Raw genomic sequence first — 24984 nt, 5'->3', positions numbered from 1 at the left:
ATGGTAATCAACCTTGAGAAATTTCATTTATTGACTGTTTTTCTCCAATCAGAATTTTATCCACACTAAGACAAAAGCCAAGGAGACTCGTTCGTCGAAAGCTGAAAGGCTAAGATATGTGATAAGAAATTACGAATTAATATTTTATTTTCCATCATCAGATACCTAACACAACAACGGATATCTAATAATCATATAATTAATTACTATATGGTAAACACCTAATGAAATCAATTAGTTCCTTGCAGTTGGATACATATTTTAGCAGAGAATTCTAGTCCAGCAATCTCATGACCAGCTGAACAGGAGTTCGAAGATCAGTTATGACACCACAATATTTCTTTCATTTCTTCAACGCAGAGTTTTCAGATTGTCGAATTCTTCCTCAATTGGTCAAACTGGACTGCAAGAGAACAAATCTCGCTTAAATAGCAGCATGACAGAGCTGCTTAACTCAAAAAAGTCTAATATGTCCCATCTCTCACGTTACTCAGCACCTTTAGAATGATAACTAAGCCACATTTCTCCATTCACTTAACAAGACACAACTCAACCACAACTTTAACTACGCTGACCATTACCTAATAAAAAACCTGGCATACACTAACTCCAATGTAATTTCAATATCAATGTAAGTAAATACTACTATAAAAACTGCGGTATTAAATTTTGAGATAAAAATGAATGTTATGGTAAAACGGATTTCGTGGATGCTGCACTCAGGGTGCCAGTACATTTTACCGTAATTTCTGGTGGTAAAGAAGCAACAAACCTTTTTAAGGAGGTTAATATCTGAACTGGGGAACGGCAGCAAGCGATGGGCTTAGCTTCTTAGTTAACTTATAAAAATGCATATTTTAAATTTGATGGTTGTTACTTAAAGTGGTGGCAAAAAAAACCTGTTTTAAAATATTTAAAACTAAAACTAATATGAAAATTTTGTATATTGCATAATATTTTTTTTTCCAATGGCAGGCACTGAATTTGAATCTTTGCCTATACTATGCCAGAATTGTTGCTCATTTCGCGTTACCCGGTGGGCACCTGTGAACCAAAGTCACGGAGGCGAGCAACATTGCCCACGCCACACTGCCACAAATCCGTTTTTAGGGTGGGTCACATTCACACATCATACACACACACAACAGAGGACAGCACAAAGAGAGAGAGAGAAACATCCATGCCCAGAGCGGGATTCGAACCCGCAGCCTATGGCTTCGCAGTCAGGGACGTTAACCGCTCGGCCACCTGGCCGGCATATATATATATTGCATAATATAAATAGAGTTTAATTTTGAAAATACTTTAGAATATACATAAACCTGAAAGTTTTTTTTCTCACGATGAGCGATTCATTTTAAGTAAAATAATTTAAGCATAAATCGAAAATTATATTCAACAAATTGACTTTTTTTTTTCTTAATCAATGTACAAAACAAAAGTTAACTCGGAATGGAAGAGTTGTAATGGTTAAAAGAATTAATGTAACAAATGCTTAAAACTTTTATTCTCACAACTTCTTTTTGTTCTTGTAAAATCGATTTCTAATTTACTTCCCGTATGTCACGTACCATTTAACTAAAGTACTCTCTTAACTAGAACTGTTGCGTTGTTCTTGTAAGGATATAAAAAAGATGCGGGTACAGGAAAAAAAACTTGTTTCTCACAAAAAGCGTAAAATTAGAGTAACTTTTATCTCTTACGAGGTCAGGGTAGGGTTATTGAAAAAGAGTTCTATTTTTTTTTCCTCCCCAAAGTAATTTTAGTTTAATCATTTTTATGAAAGCATACTGTGAAATAAATATATATATTAAATCGCATCTTTATTTCTTCATTTTTATTATATTTTAATATTTTTACTGTCTTTTATATTCACAAAATTAAATTGCATTTTCTACTACATATATGACATTCATTACATACTTTTCATGCCTTTTTTTTCATTTTCTCGGGTATTGTTTAGTTTACCATTTTATTATCTCCATGTTACGTTTAGTTACCCATCATGCGTTATTATAACTCGTAATTTTGTCTTTGGTGTAATGTTTTGAAAATTTCTGTTAAAATTCGGTCAATATATTTGTAGTTTTTAGAGTCGCATTATTGGTAATAGGTGTTTTTAGTTTCTTATTTAGAATATGTCTTATTAATTTTCGAATTATATTATTATATTACACCTAAAATGAGAAGTTTTCTTCATTTTCTTTTGAATTGTTCAATTTACCAACCATATATTCCGATAATTTTTAACTAATTTTAAATTATCTTATATTCATTTTTAGCTTTTCGTTTTGATGATTTTCATTTGCTTCGTCAAAATACGTTTTCATTGAATTAGTAAATTCTTTAATTTATATAAATTCAAAAAATCATGTGTTGCATGAAAATGCGTTTCGAAAAAACATCCATAAATCTCCACAAATGATATATGCACGTACAAAGAGTATTGGACTGTCTAATGAATGAATAAAATGTAAGAATTTTACTTGTCAATATATTTTTCAATAATATAGAGATTTTGCCAAAAGAATAATGGTTGATTTCTTCTATTTAAGAAAAAAAGTTTTGTTATTCTCCATCCCCCAATAGGTAAATAGGGAAGAGGCAAAATTTAATAATAACAGCAAATCACCTTAACTCCTCAACAAATTGCCAATGTATAAAAACGCAAATCATATATGGATTTTAAAAAAAATTTAATAATTTTTTATTTTTACCTACCACCTTTAGCTTGAAAAGAAATAAATATGAATGAAAATATAATTATATTAATAAAATATTGCGTCCGTTGCATATGTTTTTATAATTGTATTTAAAAATAAAATATATTATGTTACCACTTTTTACTTCTTTTTTAAAAAAAATAACATGTTCCCAAAATTGTAAGTATATCATATCATAATATGTTTCAAAGAGTAATTTTGAATTTTTTAAGAATTTTTTCCTTTTCTTTTTCTTTTTTTTTACTAAAAAGAAAAACAATTATTAAATATCGTTAATACAAGCCATTTCAAAAATTCATCATATGTTGTCGAATTAAGTTTTGTCGGTTCACAATAAACAATTAAGAAAATGAAAAAGAATTTTATTTACATAGAAATTACTCTACAAAAACAAATTAGCATAAAACTAATAATCTTTTCATGAATATTACGAAAATAACCACCAATTAGCAATAAATTTTTTAAAGAAAAGATGTCAAAGATAATGGCAAATGTAAAAAGTTTTAAAAAATTAAAAAGCTTAAAAGTTTCAGAATTTCCAACAAGGAGTTTAAAATTATAACTACGAAACAAAGAATAAATTTTTCATCAGATTTATTGCTTCAGGTCAATCTTTTAATTAGGTTATGCTTTCACCATGAGGTAGGGTAAAACTTATTAATTAAAAAATATCATTATAAAATGCTACATTTTTCTTTTTATTTTAATGTTAGGTAAACATTTCATTAAGTTAAATTAAAAATTTCTGCACTTAAGTTTTCCAGCTGAAAATCAAAGTACAATTTTTAATCAAGCTATGACCTATATTTTTTTCAGAACATTGTTGCTAATATACTTAGAGCTTCGATTAAAGGCTCAAAGTAAATACGAGGGCTATTTTTTCAAGTAAGGGCTGTTTTATTGTGTACACTAATAAGTGACGCTTCCGTCGCAACGAGTGCTTGCGTCGTGTCCAGGCATTCCTTGGAAACAAGTGTGCTCGGTTACAGCTGTGTAGGTAATCTGTACGATCAGTTCTGTGTCTTTAAAATACTCAAGTTTAACAAATAACCAGTGGCAACCAGTATAACGATGGCAAAGACGTGAAAACGGTCGTGACCTCTTGGTTATCGAAGCAGGTGGCAAGTTACTATGAAGAAGGTTATCTAAATCTACACTGCTGGCAACACAAATTGCAACCCCAAGAAAGACAAGTGATATCACAGCAAAATTTATTTTGTAGATAACATGTTGACCAAGTATCAAATGATTAAATTTATAAACTTCTGTGAAGTGTGCTTCCTGCCAAAATCAGTAACCAGAGTAGCCGCCATTGTTGGAGATCACCGCGGCCACACGCCTCGGCATTGATTCAAAGAGACTTTGGATTTGTTCTTGGGGTACAGCAAACCAAGCAGTTTCCACACGTTGCAAAAGTAGATCTGGTGTGGCAGCTGGGGATGTAATCGGGTCAATCGTTGAGCAATCATGGACAAAATGTTTTCTATCAGCGAGCTGGCCAGGGAAGCAATTCAATCTGGCGATTGACGAAGAACGCTTGGACAATGCGTGCCACGTGTGGTCACGCATTATTCTGTTGAAATATGGCTGTGGGCAAGCTTTGAACGTAAGGAAGGACAACTGGCTCCAGCACATCGGAGATGTAGCGCTGGCTGTTGAAAGTACAGGCAACACGTACTAAAAGAGTGCGAGATTGATATCCAATACCGCCCCAAACCATAATACCCGGTGCAGGACCAGTGTTTTGGTGCATAACGCAGCTGTTCAGCATTTGTACAATTCTAATTGAAATTGTGCATAATTGAAATTCTAATCATTTGCATATCTCACCTCCGCTAATGTATGTTGTAAGTTTCATGTTATTTGCATGCTTCCTTCAGGGTGTTGTATTTACGGTGGCCAGCAGTGTAGTTGTAAGGTATGATAAGTGTTTAAGAAAACTTGGCCACTATTTTGAAGAAGAAAAAAAGAGAAACTTATGTAGAATCAGAAAATAAATTTGCGTCCTGAAAATATTCTTTAGTTTGGTTTTTATTTTCAAACGGTTCTTAATTAAAGCACAGCCCTCGCATAATAATATTACTGAGCCCAAATATTCTATAGCTACACTGAGTAAAATACTGTTGCCATATTTTCAAAAATACGGCTGTTCAAAATTTTTTAATAATTAAGAATCCAAACTGTACAGATTCACAATTTCTTTTATTAGTATATTTTCGAATTTCAACTTAGTTACGACTTGACATAATGCTTTTATTATTTTTGCAATGACTGAACTTAATTATGCTTGTCATACATTTGATTAACTTTGAAAAATAATTTATGATGATAATTAAATTTTTAATTATTTTTTGCAGTTGTGAATCAAAGGTATGACATACACCTGTTTGACGAATTCGTGCTACGAGGGAATATGGCATTACTACGCTGTTCCGTACCAAGTTTTGTCAAAGATTACGTCAAAGTAACATCGTGGGAAAGGGTCGATGGTTTTTTAATCACACCTGGAATGATTAGCGGTAAGTATTATTATTTTTTTTTTTTCAAATTTAATATTTCATTTCTTTTAACTGAATAAACTTACATATGAAAAAATATCTGAACCGCAAACAACACTTTCAAAACAGAATTAGGTCAATCTTGGTCAAAGAGATAGCCCACGGAGAGAATATTTTTCTTTTCTCTTTTTTATAACAGCCGTTGAACAGCCAACCCTATTTTGGGTTTACGACTACTAATGTTCAACTTCGTAGCTTTGTAATTTTGAACCAATCCAGAAGACAAGGTAACTCCTGGATCAGAACCCCCTGAGGTATGATTTGTTATGAGAACATGAACGACCTTGAGACTCGACAGATTTAACGTACATCAGTCATCATTTACTACACGGAGAGTCTTCGGAGAGCGGGGATCGACCCCACGACCTCTTGGACATGGGCCCAGCGCCCTACCGACCGAGAGGTTTGCGATAAGAGATAGAAATGTATTTGATGAAATTTCAGTTAGTTTTAACACTACATTGCTAAAGTGTCTGCTACATTTATCTTCATTTAAATTTCAGCCGCACAATTTGGGTCAGCCTGTTGCTATGGAAACAAAAATACGCTATTTTAGAGAGAAGAGATTTTGATGATTCTCGCGCCGATCCTCGCCAAAATATTGACACCAACAATGCTTCAGACGATCACCTAGGGAATTTCTTGTGATAGGCAGGCTATACTTGATTAACTAAGTGTCATTTCTTCTAAGTTTTATTATTAGGAGCGTCAAAGAAAAATATAGCTATATCGTTTTGTTCTGTAAGAGACAAGTGCGTAAATATTCATAACATTTCCTCGGAACTTCCATTTATTTGTATAAAATACCTGACAATGAAACAGTTTCTCAATATCTCTGTACTATGATGAATGGTGCGTACTACAACGCATACTAAGTGAATATAAGTATTTAAACGTACGTTCATAACCCTTTTCGGACATTCCGTATAATTGCAGTTGCATAAAATCCCTTAAAATTAAGCAATTTCTCAATAGCACTATGTCTAATGTAATGTACCACAATGTCTTTCTTTTTTTTTCTTTTTTTTTTGTAAACAGCCATTCTAAAAGCGCACTAACAAAAACATGATTTTAGACAAAATTCTCGAAATCTAGTTTATTATAAATATAGAATTCCTGTACTCTTAGCGTTCTAAAAATACTTAACTTTTATTTGCACAATTATTTATTAAGTTATAGCAGTTCTTGTGCAAGGTGATAAAAGTGGGTAGAATAATGAATTTTACGTTCTCTCAAAATCAGATTTTTTACCTTTTACTCCACCTAAAACACAATATCTCATATTGTTTTTAAAATATTTGTCTACAATTTCTCAGGAGTGTTTATGATAATAGCAGACTTCCTTTGAACTAAGAGAAAACTGTAAAATTTTATTTTTGATTACGTTTTTTCGCTAAGACAAGAGCGGAAATTATTATTATTATTATAAATTTATATTATATGCTTAAATTATAATTATTATAATTTAATTATATTGACCGCTTACTCAGTAGTATATGTTTTTGCTTTCAAGATAATAGTTTAAAACATAGCTAATAACCTTCTAAATAAAATCCTTTCAAAAAAAATTTTTTTTTTGCATCGGGCAGTAGAAATTTCTTTTTCCAGTGGTTAGCGAAATGCAAGAAACTGCAATATCTTCACCTAAAAATGGCCATTTAAAGAAAATAATAAAAAAAATTTGCTAGTTTCCTAAGTTCTTACACAGAAAAAAACAATTAGACTATAATTTTCTAAATTTTTTATTAATATTTTTAAAAAAAATTGTCGAAACTAGCCGGATACCTTAAATCAAAGATCTTCCAGTCACTCCTACCAAAATGAAGTATTTGTGCATCTTCTGCCAAAGAAGTAAGGGGCATTTTTCCTTTACTATAAAAAATTATATTTTGTTCTGAGTAGCCAGAAGAGAAACTAAAAAAATACGGCACATTATTAAAGATAACTAACACAGTTCAACAAGTTATTTCTTTTATATTTAATTTTTTTTTAATTCTTTCATTTGTTTAATTTTTAAATCAAAATGTTGAAAAATTCGCTTTAAATATTATAATATTTGTTGACACAAATCTTTCATCCAGAACATTTAGGTACAATTATTATTTTAAATGAATTAGTTGCATTCTTTATCAAGAATTATTTCCCCTACCCAGGTGCGCAATCACATCAAAACTCTAACGACCGGTTGAACAAAAGAATTTACTTGGTTTTATTAAATTAGAACATAACAACAAAATATCAATAGACATGCATGAAAATTAAGTGAATATACATAAATTATTCACGAATAGTATTCATGTATAATGTAGCAAAAGAAAATAATGAGATTTCTATTACGATTTCGCAGAATTGTCCACAGACTCACCTAACTTTACTTTATTCGTTTTTTTTTCTTATCTTATTAACTAGGAAAATATGGATTACTAGAAGATGGAAATTTATACTTTCGTGATATATCAGAAAGAGATGCCACTCTTAGTTATCGATGTCATGCGGAAAATGCTATAACGAGGGAAAAGAAAGTGAGCATGAACTATTCAAAGATCATCGTCACTGGTGAGCATTTTTATTCCCTATCATTGCGTTTAATGCAGTTCATGGGTCAAAGTTCTATGATACTTGAAAAATTCAGTTCTTTGCAATTGTCTCTGGAATTTTCACCGTGTACGAGGATAATGGACAGAGTCTCCAGCAATTTCTAACCTACAAGAAATTTTCAGATTTTTGCAACCAGCCTATATGATTTTAAGAAAATTAAGACATTTGTAAATAATTATAAAATTAGACTGAATATCTGCTTAGGCTTGGAACAATAAGCCGTTCATAAGGCTGTTTGTAATGAACCTTGACTGAACTTGGTTTTTTGTTAACTGCCTTAAATAAATAAGGCTAATTGTGATATGTATGATATATTCCCGAATTAGTCTAAAAGTATGTGGGCTTATTGCATTACGACAACTGTCACGAGGATCAATAAACACTGAAGACGTCTTTAATTATGCTGGTGCACGGTAAAATGACGGGGCAGTTGCAAATATCTGGAATATTCAATTAGCTTCGATTATTTACAGCAACCTAATTGAGATTTTATATTGTTATTGATAGATAGTTCATAAAAATTCAAATTTTACAATAACGTACCTAAGAAATATGAGCGATATTTAACATTTGTGTGATGCTCAGACCCACTGAATGGTAAATTGTAACGAAATTAAGCACTTTTAGCATTTTAACTATTCCCAATTTAATGGTGGGATTTTTCTGAATGAAGAGAAGGAATAAAGAGTTCGAATGAAGATAATTTGAGATGGTGAATGACGAAGAAATATCTTATTAAAGTTTGAACTTTGTCTCAAAGATTTTCTGTAATTTAAATTCCGAGTTCAACTAATAAATATCTAGTATCTCAAATTAATTATATAAGTTTTAAAAAACCATATAAATAATTGTGTTTAGGGAACACTTTGCAACCTTTCGTTGAAAGTGGTAAGTTTTTTTTCGGTTTTTGTTACTGTTTCAATATTTGCTAATCTAATATAATTGTTTCAGACCCGCATCATAATCAACCCCCAAGAATTATCCATCGGTCAATCAGAGTGAAAGCCAATACTGGACAACGGACTACGTTGTCCTGCATTGCACAAGGTCATCCGGTCCCGCTATATCGCTGGAATAGAATGATTGCTGGACAGAGAATAATGTCGGATGTTGATCCCTCAGTTAGACAAGAAGGCGGTGTTCTCATATTCAATAAAGTCAGAATATCTGATGCTGGACGATATTCTTGCCATGTCAGCAATTCTGTGGGTGAAGACCGGGCTGAATTGGAACTTCTCGTAGAAGGTAAATAATTTTTAGTTTACAAAAAAAATCGTTTGAAGAACAGAGATAGTTTAAAATACATAAAAAATATTATAAGGTGTTCGGGACACAAGAATATGAATTTTTGAGTGAGATTTGTATTCTGACATCTGTATCTGTTAAATAATTCCATTGATTATATTTTTTATATTAGAATAATTATGTTTTTGTATCTCAATTAGAATGCGTAAGAAATAAAATTCAGATTTGTTCTCTCTACTTATTTTTTTCTTTCATCAAATTTTTTTCGTTCATTCTTATTTTTTTCTTTCATGAAAAAATAAGAATATCAATTTGAAATGATATATCAAAAATTAAATATAACATAGCGGAAAATGTAGTATGTATTTTTTTAAACCGATACATTTTAAAAAGAACTGCCCCATATTTTCACACAAAACTGCAATGAAAAAAGATATGCAATTTTAAATTTAGAAATGTCATTTTCAAGTCCCATCTGCAGACTCTGTGATCATCTTATCCTTTGCCGAGCTTTACGTTTTTTTCTTGGGTCGCTACTGGGAGGTCAGGAGCCTTTTGGATTTATAGACTATTGCTACAGCTGCTTTTCATGATCTCTACGGTTTATTTCACCCTGAGTTTGTTCTCTTGTATGTATTGTTGTAGTTGATTTTTCTTCTTGCTGTTATAAATGAAAAGATAGAAAATTTTCAAAGCATTTTTTAAAAAAGTTAATATAGGAAAATTTTAAAAACAAGCAACGGTACGATTAACAAATATAATTATTAATTATCAGAAAGAAAGATCTCGGCACTAACGGTTCTATTTTTCTTTCATAACAATTGTATATAATATATTTTTATTACTATTTTATTAGCTTAAATTTGATCAAAGCTTTCCGATCTAATTTTTTTTCCAACTAACAATTTGTTAATAAAATTTTTTCAAGTGTTTTTTTTTTTTTTTTTTTTTTTTTTTTTTTTTTTTTTTTTGTTTCTTTAAAAAACACTTCTACATTTTAGCTGCCAATAATTTGGGATAAAATAATGTTATGTTTCGTTGATAATATGTTGTATATAACTAGTAATAGTATTCTCAATTAAAATCTTATTTTGAATAAAGCATAAAACATATTTTTTTTATGTTATCATCAATAAAAATGTTTCTCTAGTTCAGGCAATTTCACAAGAACATAACTCTTTTTGATGCAAACTCTAAAAAAAATAAACTTTTCTCATTAAATCAAGTTTCCTATGCATTATTATAATCTAAATTTCATATCTTCATTTAAAAGTCATAATTATAAAACAGGCCATTATAAAAACAGAAACCGTAAAAACACTATTAACTGATAGAGAAATATTAAACTAAAAAATATTTCTCACTAATCTGACTTTAAATCTTCATTTGTTCATAAAAATCTAGCTGTAATTAAGTCTTGTTTTTTAGCAAAATCCAATTATATTTATTGGAGGGTGCTTTGAACACGAAATAAACGTTTTTTGTAGTTCTAGATAAGAATCTAATGAGGTTTCTTGCAAAGGAATCGATCAGAGCTAAATTAGAATGTGAATCAAAGGAAAATAAATTTTGTGTCAGTAACCGATGTTGAGAATCCCATTTATGAACGTTAAAGATTTTTTTGGGCATAAAACAGAAGCATTTGGATTTCTTCTTCACACATTGGATTAGATTTGAATTTTTAGTAGATTATCATTGAAGGTAAATAATTTAGCTAATTGAGTGATACAACTTTAACTTAAAAAATTAAAATATTAAATAAATGTTCTGGTTGGTTTGGTTGGTTCTAATGCAACTTGCCACACGGGCAAGCCTGCTGGCTGAAACCGAGCAAATTTAAGGCAGAGTGTGCGATTCTTGTTTTTCAGTGGCGCCATCTATTGCCAAGAATTCGTCTTCTGCCATATCATACGTCACACCTGTTTATAAGGCGAACCCATTCATACATCCATTCATTCATCCACAGATCGTAATTTTGACCTGAATTAGACAACGTTCGATCTCCAATTCAGTACCCCCAGAGGTGTTGATTTGTTATGGGAACATGGAGGACTTTGCTACTCGACAGAATTTTAACGTGCATCAGTCACCAACTACACGGGGAATCTTCGGCCGACGGGGTTTGAACCAGGCTATCCCGGCCCATATAAATGTTCTAGGAGTTATTTGTCTGCTGTTTAACTTTGGGAATCGCAAGTGTTTTTTATAATTGCTACCTGGTTTTAACTCCTAACACTTAGTATCTTATAAAAATTAATATATTTTCTTAGAAAGAAAAGAATATTTTACAAAAAAAATATTATTATCTTTTTGAAATAAGAATTTTAAATGCAATAATTTTCCTCACTTTTTAAAATAAGTTGTTTATGCAGTTAGAAATTTACTGCTTCATCAATTAGACATTTACAATCAAATCAAACAGACGTTTTAAACTTTTTAAAATTGTATATGTTATTTATTAATCCAAATTCTTTCTTTTATGGTGGTACAGTTCATATTGGATATTGGCCTGCTTAACATTGTCGCTCCAAACCTAAATCTAAGATTTTCAGTCGGTAATTTTCATTATGGTTTAATCTTTTGTTACATCAGCTAGCCATCCTTTTTAAGTCTTGTTCATGGGATACAAACTTAATATTTTTCCCAGCCCCATATCTTTATTCACACTTTCTATCTGGCACAACTGAGTTGAATCTCCAGATTTTAAGAATCAAGAAATATTTTCTTTGCTTATTTAGATGATTAAATCCACTATTGTTTCTAATTCTTTACTGGTGAAAGGTTTATTTTAGTCCGCCCAAAAATGCTTCTAAGGTGTGCTTTCAACTGATAATAAGTAATTTTGATGTTTATTCGTCAAAATTCAGGTTTCAAAAAACATACGTTACTATATGTTTGATTAGTAATTAATTTCATAATTAAATTCTTTACTAATGAGTTTTTTCTTAAATTAGAATTAGCGTAAGTAATTAGTTCTATGTTCATATTTAAGAGAGTTTACATGAATTAAATTTTAGCATTTTCTATTCACTTATTTTTAATTTCAAGAGAGTGAAGTTTGCAAGTAACATCTATTACATATTTTAGAATCATCTGATAAATTTCTTAATTTTGTCTTATTAACTATGCAGCATTTATTTATTTTGCTAACTTCTTTAGTTCCGAAGATCGATAGGATGAATGATCCATGCGAGAGTCCATGAGTGTTATTGGAGTGGAAAAATGATCCAAGTATATTTCGCTATAAACAGTTAACGAGTAACCGTAGAAAATCTGTCTTTGCACACCAAATTAAAACGCCAAGAAGGAGAATGCCAGGGCACAGATAGTTTAAATTTTAGGGAGTTAAGTTATAAGTTCTTAAAGATTTCTCCAAAATGATGATTGCAAACGAGAATAAAAGTCAAATTTTACTCAACCTACCAACTGTTAGCCTAAAAATATCAAAACTCAGAAAAATGTCACTTGAATTCACTTTTTTCTTTATGAATTCTTGAATTCATTATCAATTAAGTCTCTTAAATAAAGTTATATCCCTAGCATAAAAGTGAATTAACGGTATGGTATTCTTTTCTCTGTTCTAGCATTTTTTTTCAACCAAATGTTTTATTTTACTTTTTTCAAGTAATGATTCTTCTTCTTTTTCTTTTTTTTTTTTGTTCTTCCAGAACCACTAAGAGTGGCTCTTTTACCTCCAGAGTTGCAACTAGATGTTGGCAAAACTGCCCTCTTCAATTGTTCAGTGGAAGGTCAGCCAATTGGCAGTGTCGTTTGGAAAAAGGACACACGATTTATCTCTGCCAATTCCCGTGTCCAGTTCCCCACACCCACCTCCCTTCAACTGAGACAGTTAAAGAGACAGGATTCAGGAATGTACCAGTGTTTTGTCCATAGGGACGTGTATTCCTCCCAAGCGGCCGCCAGACTCGTTATTGGAGGTGAAGTATTTCTCCTAATTTCTCCTTCAAATGCTCTTTAGTTAGAAAAGTTTTGTTTCTTTATGGCTATGTCGGGAGATCTTAACTTCCTATTAGGGTTCAAGTAGAACAGCGCAAATAACGGAAATTAGTTAGAAGACTATAAGTAACCATCTTGATTTTAGTCAGCTGAAGTAAATATTTTAAAAAAAAGTTTCTTTATTAAAGTAGATACTTTTGATGATTTTTAATACAATTGGTATGAACTATCAATGTGCTTATTTAAAGAAATAATTGGAGCTTTATCGAATAGTTCTTTTTCCAGCAAATTATTTAGATACTTAGTTCACTTGTTGACCAAAAACCAAATTTTAAAATGTCTCTGAGAATTAATTTTAAAGTTCATTTTGAGCAAATAATAATTCCCTTCAAAAACTCATGTGTTAGAAAAGTTTAATCACTTTATAGTGGTCGTGAGAGATCTTAACTTCTTATAATGAAACGGAGCGGAGCAAGTTGCTGAAATTAGTTAGAAAATTAAAAGTAGTTATCTATATATTAGTTTCCGCTACAAATCAAATACAGTAAATATTTACAAAAAAAAAATATTAAATTAAAATGCATACTCATGAAAATTTCGATCAAAATTGTAAAACATTTAAGTTTTAGACTAAAAGTAGCTATCAAGATTTTTAGTTTAAATTTTAATTCAGCTAAGGAAAATATATGCTGCAAAAGTCATTTTAATTAGAATATTATTTAAATAGCTTATTTCAATTTATCATTGAATTTTTCCGGATATTTATTTAGCATTTTGGGTTTTTTAGTGCCCCGAAAGCCAAATTTTTAAAATTCTCTCATAATTGATTTTGGTATTAATATAAAAAACTTAGTTACAAAAATTAGTTGCTGCACATTTAATGTTAATTTTGGCCTATCTGTTTAAAACTACGGAATAAATATATGAATTTTATTTTTTAAAGTGTTTTGTAAATAGAATTTGGAATCAAACAGAATTTACAAAATTACTTAAACCAAACTAAACTGTCTTCTAATCCAATTAAACCAATAGCAAATTTTTCAAGTGAACAGAAAATTTAAGGATTATTACGCAAATTGTCTTTTGTTTTATTACTAATACACGGAGAAACAAATTTAAAATTAGCATAATGATATTTCTGGTTTAAAAAAAAATAATACTCCTGGATAATAAAACCAAAATATATGGCATTTGTACCATTCACTTGGTAATATTTCCGTTCATATGGTAACGGTTTACCGCAAGTTCTGGTTTTAAATATTCTAGTTCACACATTTAGTAAAAAAAAGCAATTAGAAAATTCATTTTATCGACTAAATTGTTTTCATGCCATGCATAATCTATCAGAATATAATTACCAAATTTTATTACGTTTTCCAAATTTTATCAAATAATATAAAACTAAATGTTAGTGTTAGTAATATTATAATTAATTATTGAGATATTTTAAGAAAACCAAGACCAAAGGGCTTCGTTAAAAATTACCGTGATTTTTTGTGTTTAAGTAAAGCCATAAACTTTGTAATTTTTACCATATTTTGACAGTTTTGTTCATAACTTTTTGATAAGTCAACCAATTATCAATATCGATGCCGAAAATTAACGTATAACTTTTAATTATTTTTTAGACCTGGCACCATTATTTAAGCTTACATTCCCAGAGAAAACAGTCCGACCTGGAAGTTTCATCTCTCTGTTATGCATATCAAGTGGTAATCCAGCTCCCCAAATCAAGTGGACACTAGACGAAATCTGGACACTCACAACAAGACCAGGTGTCATTGTCAGTACTTATCTCAGTGGCGGAGGTGACGTCATCAGTTATGTTAATATAACATCCACAGATGTTACAGACAGTGGCGTGTATACATGTACAGCCTTTAATGAAGCTGGGAGTACTTCTCATTCTAGGCGATTGAATGTGTTCGGTTCCTTGTTCATAAGACCGTTGAGCAACCTAACAGCTTTGGCAGGGGGAACTTTTAGGGTCACGTGCCCCTTTGGAGGATATCCATTCGACAGCATTACATGGAAAAGAGGTGATAATAATTTTGATATTTATTTTTTGCACAAAATTTTTGAATCTCATAAAATTCTCCCAAGCATAGATTTGATTTCGGAGAAATAAGTCGACCAAAAAGTTCAGATTCGTATTGAAAAGTCCCTTTACTCGATAGTCACAATTTAAAAAGAACTTTTTATAAATACAGCATTTTCTGTAATAACAGAACTTAATACATTACGAAATACTGTCACAAATAAAGAAGATTGAAACACCCAGCATATTACCACATGTGTATAACTCGATAATAATACGATACTTTTTCCAAAGCGTGACAGCTCATAAAACTTTAAACACGTTTTATAATACTAAAACCTAAAAATAATTTTCCCAATAAAAATATTGACATTAATTTGACATTACCAAACATATAATGCAACCAACTGGTTACATTATATGTATGTTTTTACTGGTTGCAAACTTAAGTGGTTAACTAACCACTTAAGTTTGCAATCTATGTCATAAATGAAGAAAAAAATACCCTGTGTATAACTCGATTGTAAGACGGGAATTTTTCAAAAGCGTGGCAGCACATGAACATTATGTTCAGAAAAATTTTAACAATAATTTATTAAAATTAAAGAGAAACAAAATTTACATTATCAAACATATAATGGAACCAATTAATAACATAAGTTGGTATAAACTAAAATATATGGAAAACTACATCAGTTACACTCTGTATTAGAGTTTCTTTTGAATCCCCTATAGTTTCTGTAATGGTCACCCAAGAATCTTGATTTTAGAATCCTTGTTATAAAGAAAATAACAAAGAATGTACATTAGGGATCGAAATTAAATATTTTATGCGAATAAAGAATAAAAACGATTTCGAAATTTTTATAAATAAGAACTGAGAAAGGCTAGACTGAAATAACCAAATCGTTTTTGATTTCTGAAAGCAACAGAGAAGAATTTAAAAACAATTTTTGAAACACCATTAAGTTTTATAAAGTAATCAAACTTCCTTTGATATTTTTCATCTTCCTTTACTAGATAGAAACTTGGCAAATTTAGATTCCATCTTTGTCTCATTTCCGCTGAAATGTTAATTAAACGAATCCTAATTAATATTTTTAATTTATTATTGAGAAAGATTTTAAATACAGTATTCTCAACTGAGGAATACAGGGCTCAAGAAAACATTCAAACCTGTTTGATTTCTTGATCAATTAATTTATTATAATTTAAAATTATTTTAACATAAAATGTTTACATCAACAGGCTCTATGAAGAATTTTTCTAATAGACCGTTTTCCCTGATTTTAAAACTTTTATTAAATTTTCCTTTGAATAAAACTAATTCTAAATAAATAACAAATGCCTTTAACATTACACGCGTAAGGGAAATTAAGTGTAAAACAGATTTTATCCTCGAACTACAGGACTTTTTTTCTCAGTCTTTAGCTACTTTATGAGAGTTTAACTTAACCTAACAATTTTTTAACTGTTTTACGTACTTTATGTGGAAGAGATTTATGTTGAGAGTGGCTCACTATCCCTTGCAACAAGAGAAAAAATAAAAACACATTAAAAGAAAGGACACAAACGTTGACCAGTGGAGATTACGTATATTTTATCCAAAGTTTAAACAACATCAGGAAGAGCAGAGATAAATATGATCGCTACATGGTGATGAAATAATAAAAATAACTGCAGAAAGCGTATTTATAAACCAGACAAGATGATGAATGAAATTATGTAAAATGAAAAAAAGCGAACACACTGCATAACTTCGAATATAATGAACTGATTTCCACCGACTAGGATCAATCTTAATTGCATGAGAACCAAACCTAATATAGTCTAAATAATTAGAATTAAAAATTAAATTCAATGTTGATAGATTTATACATATGAGTAAATAAAGAAATAGAAACTCCCTTTAATTAACATTAAGCAAGTTTCAGACTGAATAATTTTCTTTTAATTACTCTAGAGAATTTCCTCAAGGAGTTAATTAATCAAAAGCAAAGAAAAAAATTAAAAAGCAAGAATTTCGATTCGTCAAATGTTGAGCTGAAAGAAAAAAACTAGTAACTAATAAGAAAATAAAAATCATTTAAAGTTCCTCATAAATAAAATTATTAAAATTTCTTCAAAACAATAAAGCTTAAAAACATTTAAATTTTATAACATACAAAAATTGTAATCTAAACAGTTTTTAATCTAAATAAATTTATTTTAATCACTCAGGAGATTTCCTGTAAAAAGTTTATTGGCGCTATGAAAAAAATGAAAAAAGAAACAAGTGAATTTGCTTGATTACTTTTCCATTAGAATTACAAAAACTAAATCCACTTTCCAACTCCTCCGAGGAAAAAGTTTAAACTTCAATTTCAATACTTCCATTAGAATGAGGATTTTTATACAATTTGACCGAGAAATATTAAACAATTTTGATCTGAAAACTTTTCTCAAAAACAAACTTTTGTCGCAAACATTGCGAACTAAACAGTTCAAATCATCAAAATGATCCACAGAGAATTCCTGCTCACTAATTACCTCGAAGAAAATAAAATAAAATCTTTCAGATTAGTGCTGATGTATGAATCTTTAATGAAATCATCAGTAACCATTAGCAAAGGTAACTTTATGCTATTTAGGTCACCATTTTCTCATCCAATCCAAATTCTGGAAACCTTTTCAAGCATTTCAGATGCGCATCATTCTCACGGCAAACGTCCTTAATCACGTCCAAAGCATTGAGCAGAAACTTCCACTTTGACTTTGACCCCGAAAAGTCAAACTTGGATTTTCATTAGCGATCATCTAAAGTTCGTACATCATTAAAATTGCCTTTGCTTGGAGGGAATTTCTGGCAAAGACAGGGGAAATGGTTTAAGTTTGACAGCGCTTTTCGGTGGAGGATGTTGTCCCCAACCAAAAATATTGCCGCCGCAGGGAGGGTGTTGGTGAGCTCTCTGCAAGTCATGTGATGTCCTTAGAAAGATTTCTGCGGTTGGATCTCACGCATGAATAATTAATTTTATTGTTGGTTGAAGGAAATGAAAATTTCCATCACGCTAATAGATTGGGCATAAATTATGATCGAGAAATTTTCAATTATCACATTTTGGGAAATATGGTAATGTAATTAAAATTCAATTAGATAAAAATTTTAAAAGATTTGTTTATTATCAAAGCGTTTTTTTTTTTTTTTAGTATTCTGTATAATTCAGCTTAATTATAAATGAAGAGTGAATAAAAGTTTGCAATAATATTTATTTTAAAATAGATCTTTTTTGATGGAGGGCTCGTAAAATTTACTTTAAGTTTGCATTAATTTGTTTCGTAAGTGTTTAAAATTAGAAGATAACGAAATAATAAAATAGTTATTATCTCCGAGACTTAGTTAAATTATTTTTCATTTTCTTAAACATTTCCTAGAATTTTGGAAGAAGTAAGAAAACAATGATGAAACTCCACCCTGTTAGCAGGATAGTAACTCATTTAATAATATTTAATTTACGGCGGGTTGTATTTTCTAAATGATTGCGTTTATTGTAGAAGAAATGCATTTGAAGAATTCTTGTCCCCAAATAAGTGAAGATTGCCGTTTTTACAATTCTGGAGATGTTTTCTCGTAGCGTTTTCTCTAGAAACGGTTTCGGCAAAAGATTAAAAAATTTTATGAAATTCGACTCAATTTACCTTTGTTTACTTTTGAGTTCTTCTTGTGGCAGGACAGCACTAGTTCAATAATATTTCATTAACGGCATGTTTTATTTCTTGATCAATTATGTCGATTGTTATGTTACACCAAGTCGAATTTATTTGTAGAAATTCGTTTCCTTATACAAGTGAAGTTTGTTATTTCCGCAATTTGGTGAAATGTTTACTCACACAAATGAGACCTTTTTGACGAAACTATTTCCTGGTATATGCTTCTTAAGATTTCGTCAAAGTAACAAAATAACTATCGTCACTTCTTTAAGGAAACGAATTTTGTCAAAATAAAATAAATATTTCATAATACTGCCTCCCCCTCAGAAAAAAAAAAGAAGAAAAAAAAAAAAAGACTCGCAGTGTCTAATGTATCGTATCTCTGAATCGCTGGCACCACATAAGGGGATCAGTTTTGTCCTAACAACACAAGGACAGCTAGAACAGAGTGATAAATTACACTTATATACGCAGCGGGATTCTTAATACAAGGTCAACTCCTTGACCACCGTAGAAGCCGATCGACTTATTTCATCACTTAATTTTCGATCGTCTATTCTGCATCCAAGTTTCGTCATTCTAGTAAACAATCTCCTTCGAGTTGAGGAAATATTTTCGTCACATATTTGAGAGTTCGCGTTTTGTCATAAATCACGTGATTTCGTTGTTGTTGTTGTTAATTTACGTCGCACTAGAGCTGCACAATGGGCTATTGGCGACGGTCTGGGAAACATCCCGGAGGATGATCCGAAGACATGCCATCACAATTTTGATCCTCTGCGGAGGGGATGGCACCCCCGCTTCGGTAGCCCGACGACCTGCGCGCGAAGTCGAGCACTTTACGGTAGCACAGTTTAACGAAGACCAATACCGCACACCCTCGGTCCCTACGCAGACTGATTCAAGTGGTCACCCACCCGCACACTGACCGCAGCCAGTGATGCTTGACTTCGATGATCTGCTGGGAACCGTGTCTTAACGATCAGTCCACTGCGGGACCACGTGATTTCGTAAAGAAATGCTTCTCAAAATAAAAGAAAAATAGCTCAAGGATTGCCAAATTGCCAAATATGAGAGGTCTATTTCTGAGAGTGCAGAGCATTTCCCGAGGAACAATTTTTAAAAAAGAAAAAAAAAGGAACTTTTTTTTTACTTTAGTACATTAATTAATTGAAATATTTTTCAGTAAAAAAATTAATTATAAATCTAATTCCGATATCCGCTTTAATAAAATTATAAACTTCAGGCATTCTATATTTAATATTTTAATCTTTTTTTAGTTTCAAAACAAGCTTTTTAAAGCAAGTCAATTATCTTAAAGTGGTTTTCTTACAGTAATTGTATACATTTCTCTTTGTAAAAGGCTTTATTTTTTCAGTTATTAACCATGCATTCGCAAAACATCAAGAAATATGAAATTGTTAAGAAAAGTCACATAATCCTTTTCAAAAACATTATTTCAAAAAAGGATTGTTTCAGAAAGAAAATGGTCTCTATCTTCTCCACTTCTCCTTAATTGGTATTTTACATGCAGACAAACATGATTTTTTTTTCGCTTTTCATTTCTTTGTAAAGTAGATAATCCAATTAAAATAACTTATCTTTTTTAGAAATATAATTTTAAAGCTTACTTAAGTCTTTATTTTCTGATAAACTGTAAGTATTTCAATAAAAGGTTCTGGAGAAATGTTATTATTTTTAATTTAACTATTAGAAAAAATGAAGAAAATCAAGGCATTATGAACGATTTTATAAATATTTAGTTTATATTTAGATGGCGATAGTAGAAATTTATTAAATTGTGTAACTCAGTCAGTATTCATAAAGTGAAAGATAGAAATATTTGGTTATTTTCTTTTTTTAATCTTTTTTTTCTTCTATAAAGAAAATATTAGATTAAACTGCTAAGATAATATGTTATAAGTTAAATATTACAAAAAGAGGTGCTAATCTGGAAATTACGAAACAGTTTATAAGCAATTAATTAAATTTCAAATTGATTACTACAACTAAAAAAGATTAATTAAATTTTATAACTGAACTAGTTTCCACAAAGTTAAAGAGGAAATAATTTTTTATTTTCTTTTTTTCTTTTTGATTAGATGTTCACTAACTAAAATCATTAACTAGTCATAAACCAATCTAATGCTACGGAAAAACTAGAGTTAGCTGTTAACGTAATAAATTATAAGTTTTAAGTTAATGATCACATAAAAGGTGCAAAGCTGGATTTAATGCACCATTTTAAGTAATAAAACATTTAATAAAGTAATAATTAATACTCATAAGTAATTAATTAATTTTTAAATTCGGTTAACAAAGATTGATTTATTAAATTGTTTAAGGGGTCACAGTTCCCAAAAGATGACCAAAAGATCGAAATTTTTTTATTGGTTATAATAAAACTTTAAACTATTTCAAATGCACTGAGAAAAAATCATATATCTATCTATATTTTTTAAAAAGGTATAAATAATTTTAGATTCGCCTAATACAGAAACTTGCTCAGCAGACAGACTTTAAAGTACTTTTTCTCATAGATGATAATTTTTGTGTTTTAATCTTAACTAAATCCCTAAGGATCTTTTTTTATTTAAGATAAATTTTTGAAGTAAACTTTTTTACCTTAAGTATAATGCACTCATTTAAACTTTGCATGGAATAAGCATTTTATGAGGTACTACAATTTTTACAGCATGTTATATGTACCTAACAAGAATTTTTCACCTTTTTTTTCTACTTTTTTACAAAAAAAATCTGAAGAAAATATTCTAATTGATATATCAGCAAATGAATGCACAAAATTGTTAAGATGAATATTGTAAGCACTAAGAAAAAAAAATTGAAAATATGTTAAAATAAAAATGCCTTAGGGTTTTAAAAATTTTGAATCTTTTCAAATTTTTTTAAACTCTTAAAAAAATTACACAATTTCATTATTTTTTGAAGATAAATTATTGATTATAAGTTAAATGAGCATGTAAAGCATCCACAAAATGAATGATTATAGCTTTATTTAAAAAAAATTGTTGCGAAGGTACTGAGTTAATTCTTATTAGGTAAATAGAAATAAATCATTATTTTTCTTTTTTTAATAAATTATTTTTAGGGAACTAGATCAAACTGTAAAGATAATATATTATTATTAATTTAACTATTACAAAAATAAAGATGCAAATCTGGAAATTATGCAACACTTTATAAGCAATAACTTTATTTTTAAATTTCGAAAACTAAGATAGATTCATTAAATTACCAAACTCAGATAGAAATAGTTTTTTTTTTATTTCCTTATATTATACGTAGTTTTATTGTTATTGAACATCGTCCGTTCAAGTGATATATTGTTATTTTTATGTTAACTATTAGAATATACATGATGTATGTCAAAATGATATACATGATGAAAATTGTGCTAAATTTTTAAAACAAATTAATTTATTTTAAAATTTGATAACTAAGACAGATTTATTAAATTGCTTAACTCAGTTTTCATAAAGTGAAAGATAATAAAAGCTAATTTTTTTTTTAGAAATAGTTTTATTGTTATTTCACAACTAAGATATCCAGATAATCTATTGCTATCTTTAAGTTAACTGTTACAAAGCATAGCAGAAAAGTATATAGCATTCTCCTATAAGTATTTAAATTATTTTTAAATTCAAATAACTGAGATTTACAAAATTATGCAACACTGTAAGTTTTCTTAAAATGAAAGATATTTGAAATAAGAAAGATTTCGTCCTTTTTTCCCCCTTTTGGCTTCTTAAATAGTTTTATTGTTATAAACAACTATATTAAACTGTTCAGGTAATATAAGATTAATTTTAAATTAATTTCAAAGTGAATTACATTTATTACTGGAAAAACCGAAAGCTTAAAGAAAAAGGGCATTAACTTTTAACGTACATTTATTTTTGATTATTGTATCTATTAAATATTTTTTTTAAAAAAACGTAAGTTTTATACATATTTTTTTTGTTTTATATTAACTTTTTATATGTAACTCTAATTGTATAGTAAAAAAATAATAAATATCGCCAATAAATTCTGAAAAACCCATGAATAATTCAGTTTTAAACATATAAACACAGAAAAAAACTTATATTGCAAATAACCATATAATATTACTTATATAATAATAGTAAATTACTATTATTATTGGAAAAACTGAAAGCTTAAAGGAAAAGGGCATTAACTTTCTACGAACATTTATTTTTTATTATTGTATCTATTAAATATTTTCTTTTTTGAAAACGTAAATTTTATACGTATTTTTTTTTTATATTAACTTCTTACATGTAACTCTAATTGTATAGTAAAAAAATAATAAATATCGTCAATAAATTCTGAAAAACCCATGAATAATTCAGTTTTAAACATATAAAAGCAGAAAAGAACTTGTATTGCAAATAACCATATAATATTATTCAAGATTGAATAAAATGTTTAGAAATTGAAATTTGAACCCGGTCCCTTAGAATGTGAAACCATCTCCTAAACTCTTTTTGGCTTCCCACTTCGGTTGGTACACAAAGCACTTCCTGTTAAATATTGAGATATAAACGGATGTAAACCGGAAAACTGCTGGGGGAAAAATGAAAAAAAGACAAGAACAGCCAAAAATATTTCGATATTGAGCAGGATATTACAGAATATAAATAAAAAGGAAAGAAAAATGAAAGCAGTTTTTGATACCAGAAAAATCACACTAAGCAAAATGCTCTGTAAGTAAAATGTTAACACGGCGATCGAGCTGAACTGAAAATTTCTAGCTTTATTCTTAGATTTAAGTTTCTCACTTTTTTTGAGACATTTGTTAAAAAATCTATGTTTTGTGGCGAATTGTTTCAAGTTATGCTTTTTTTCGTTTCAATTATTTAACAAAGCATAAAAAACAAATTATTACTTAAAAGCAAAATGATATTGTATTAAATCAGAATACTTTTATTTAGAATCATATTAGTACCGGCCAGGTGGCAGAGCGGTAAGCGTGCCTGACTGCGGAGCCAGTGCCTGCGGGTTCGAATCCCGCTCTGGACATGGATGTTTCTTTCTCTCTCTTTCTGTTTCATGTCCTCTCTCATTTGTGTGTATGAATGTGACCCGCCTATAAACGGATTTGTGGCTGTGTGACGTGGGCGACGCTGCTTCACCGCCGTAGCTTCGCCAAAGGTGGCCACTGGGTAACGAGAAGAGGGTAGCAGTTCTGACACTTTCTGAGACCAATAGACAATAGTGCCCGCCATTTAAAAAAATTATATTGGTTTCATGTAGAGGTATCTGTAAATACTCATATAGGAATAACGTAACCTCGAACTCATATAGGAATAACGTAACCTTTAACGTAACCTCGAAAAAGAGACGAATTTTTATCTTGCCAGTGGCAACAGTAATATCTTAATTTCCTTCATTGAAATATTCTGTAATTGAAAGAAAATTAAATAGAAAATAAAATGTATGTGACTATATAGTATTTGGGTACTCACGCTATTTTTAATATAAAATATAAACAAATGAAAAAAAGAGAAACTTACTTATAAAAGAAATATTGATAATAATAAAAAAATATTGAAAACTAAATCCCTATTTTAATGAATGACACCAGGGAACTGTCCTTGCATCAGAAAGGTTCTGGGTTCGAATCCCGGGCAAGGCATGGATGTTTCTTTCTCTCTCTGTGTGTTCTATGTCCTTTCTCCTTTGTGTGTGAATGTGCGTGAATATGATCCGCCCTATTGACGGGTTGTGGTTATGTGAATGGCGTAACAGAAGTCGAATTCCTGGCCATAGATGGCGCCACTTAAAAACAGGAACAATCGCACCCCCACTGCCTAAACAGGAATACGACAAAGAAAAAAAAAATGAATGACGCTTTTAAATTGCTGTAACTTTAAGTTTATGATGGGGGTAATCGACATTATTAATATTTTAGTGGTAGTTGATGTATCATCATTGACTTTTGGCCATTACATATACATCTTAACTTGGATGTAATAAAATGATAATTGTCTCAGAGAAATAAAAGAAATTGTTTAAGAAAAATTGATTTATTAAATAATTAAATAGGCAAAACCGTTTAATTTATTCACGATTCCAAACAATTTCACCATTTTTAACCCTAACAAAAATGTGCATTCATCAAGTATTTAAAACATAGTTATAAAAATTAGTC

The 24984-nt window shown here is 29.9% G+C and overlaps 1 protein-coding gene across 1 annotated transcript in view; it reads left to right on the top strand.

Moving 5' to 3' along the window:
* LOC107446015 (cell adhesion molecule Dscam1) overlaps positions 1-24984 on the top strand; it is a 195532-nt gene that overhangs the window by 74098 nt on the left and 96450 nt on the right. Inside the window, exons 3-7 of the mRNA XM_043052767.3 lie at positions 5081-5242; positions 7691-7837; positions 8831-9124; positions 12793-13062; positions 14710-15120. Of these exons, the coding sequence (XP_042908701.3) occupies positions 5081-5242; positions 7691-7837; positions 8831-9124; positions 12793-13062; positions 14710-15120 (1284 nt within the window). The remainder of the gene's footprint in view (positions 1-5080; positions 5243-7690; positions 7838-8830; positions 9125-12792; positions 13063-14709; positions 15121-24984) is intronic.

The sequence above is a fragment of the Parasteatoda tepidariorum genome, chromosome 10, assembly GCF_982258835.1.
Source record: "Parasteatoda tepidariorum strain Cologne lab strain chromosome 10, Ptep-v5.0, whole genome shotgun sequence".
Classification (NCBI taxonomy): domain Eukaryota; kingdom Metazoa; phylum Arthropoda; class Arachnida; order Araneae; family Theridiidae; genus Parasteatoda; species Parasteatoda tepidariorum.
The sequence above is the reverse complement of the archived record's forward strand: the minus strand, read 5'-3'. Positions and strand labels throughout refer to the sequence as shown.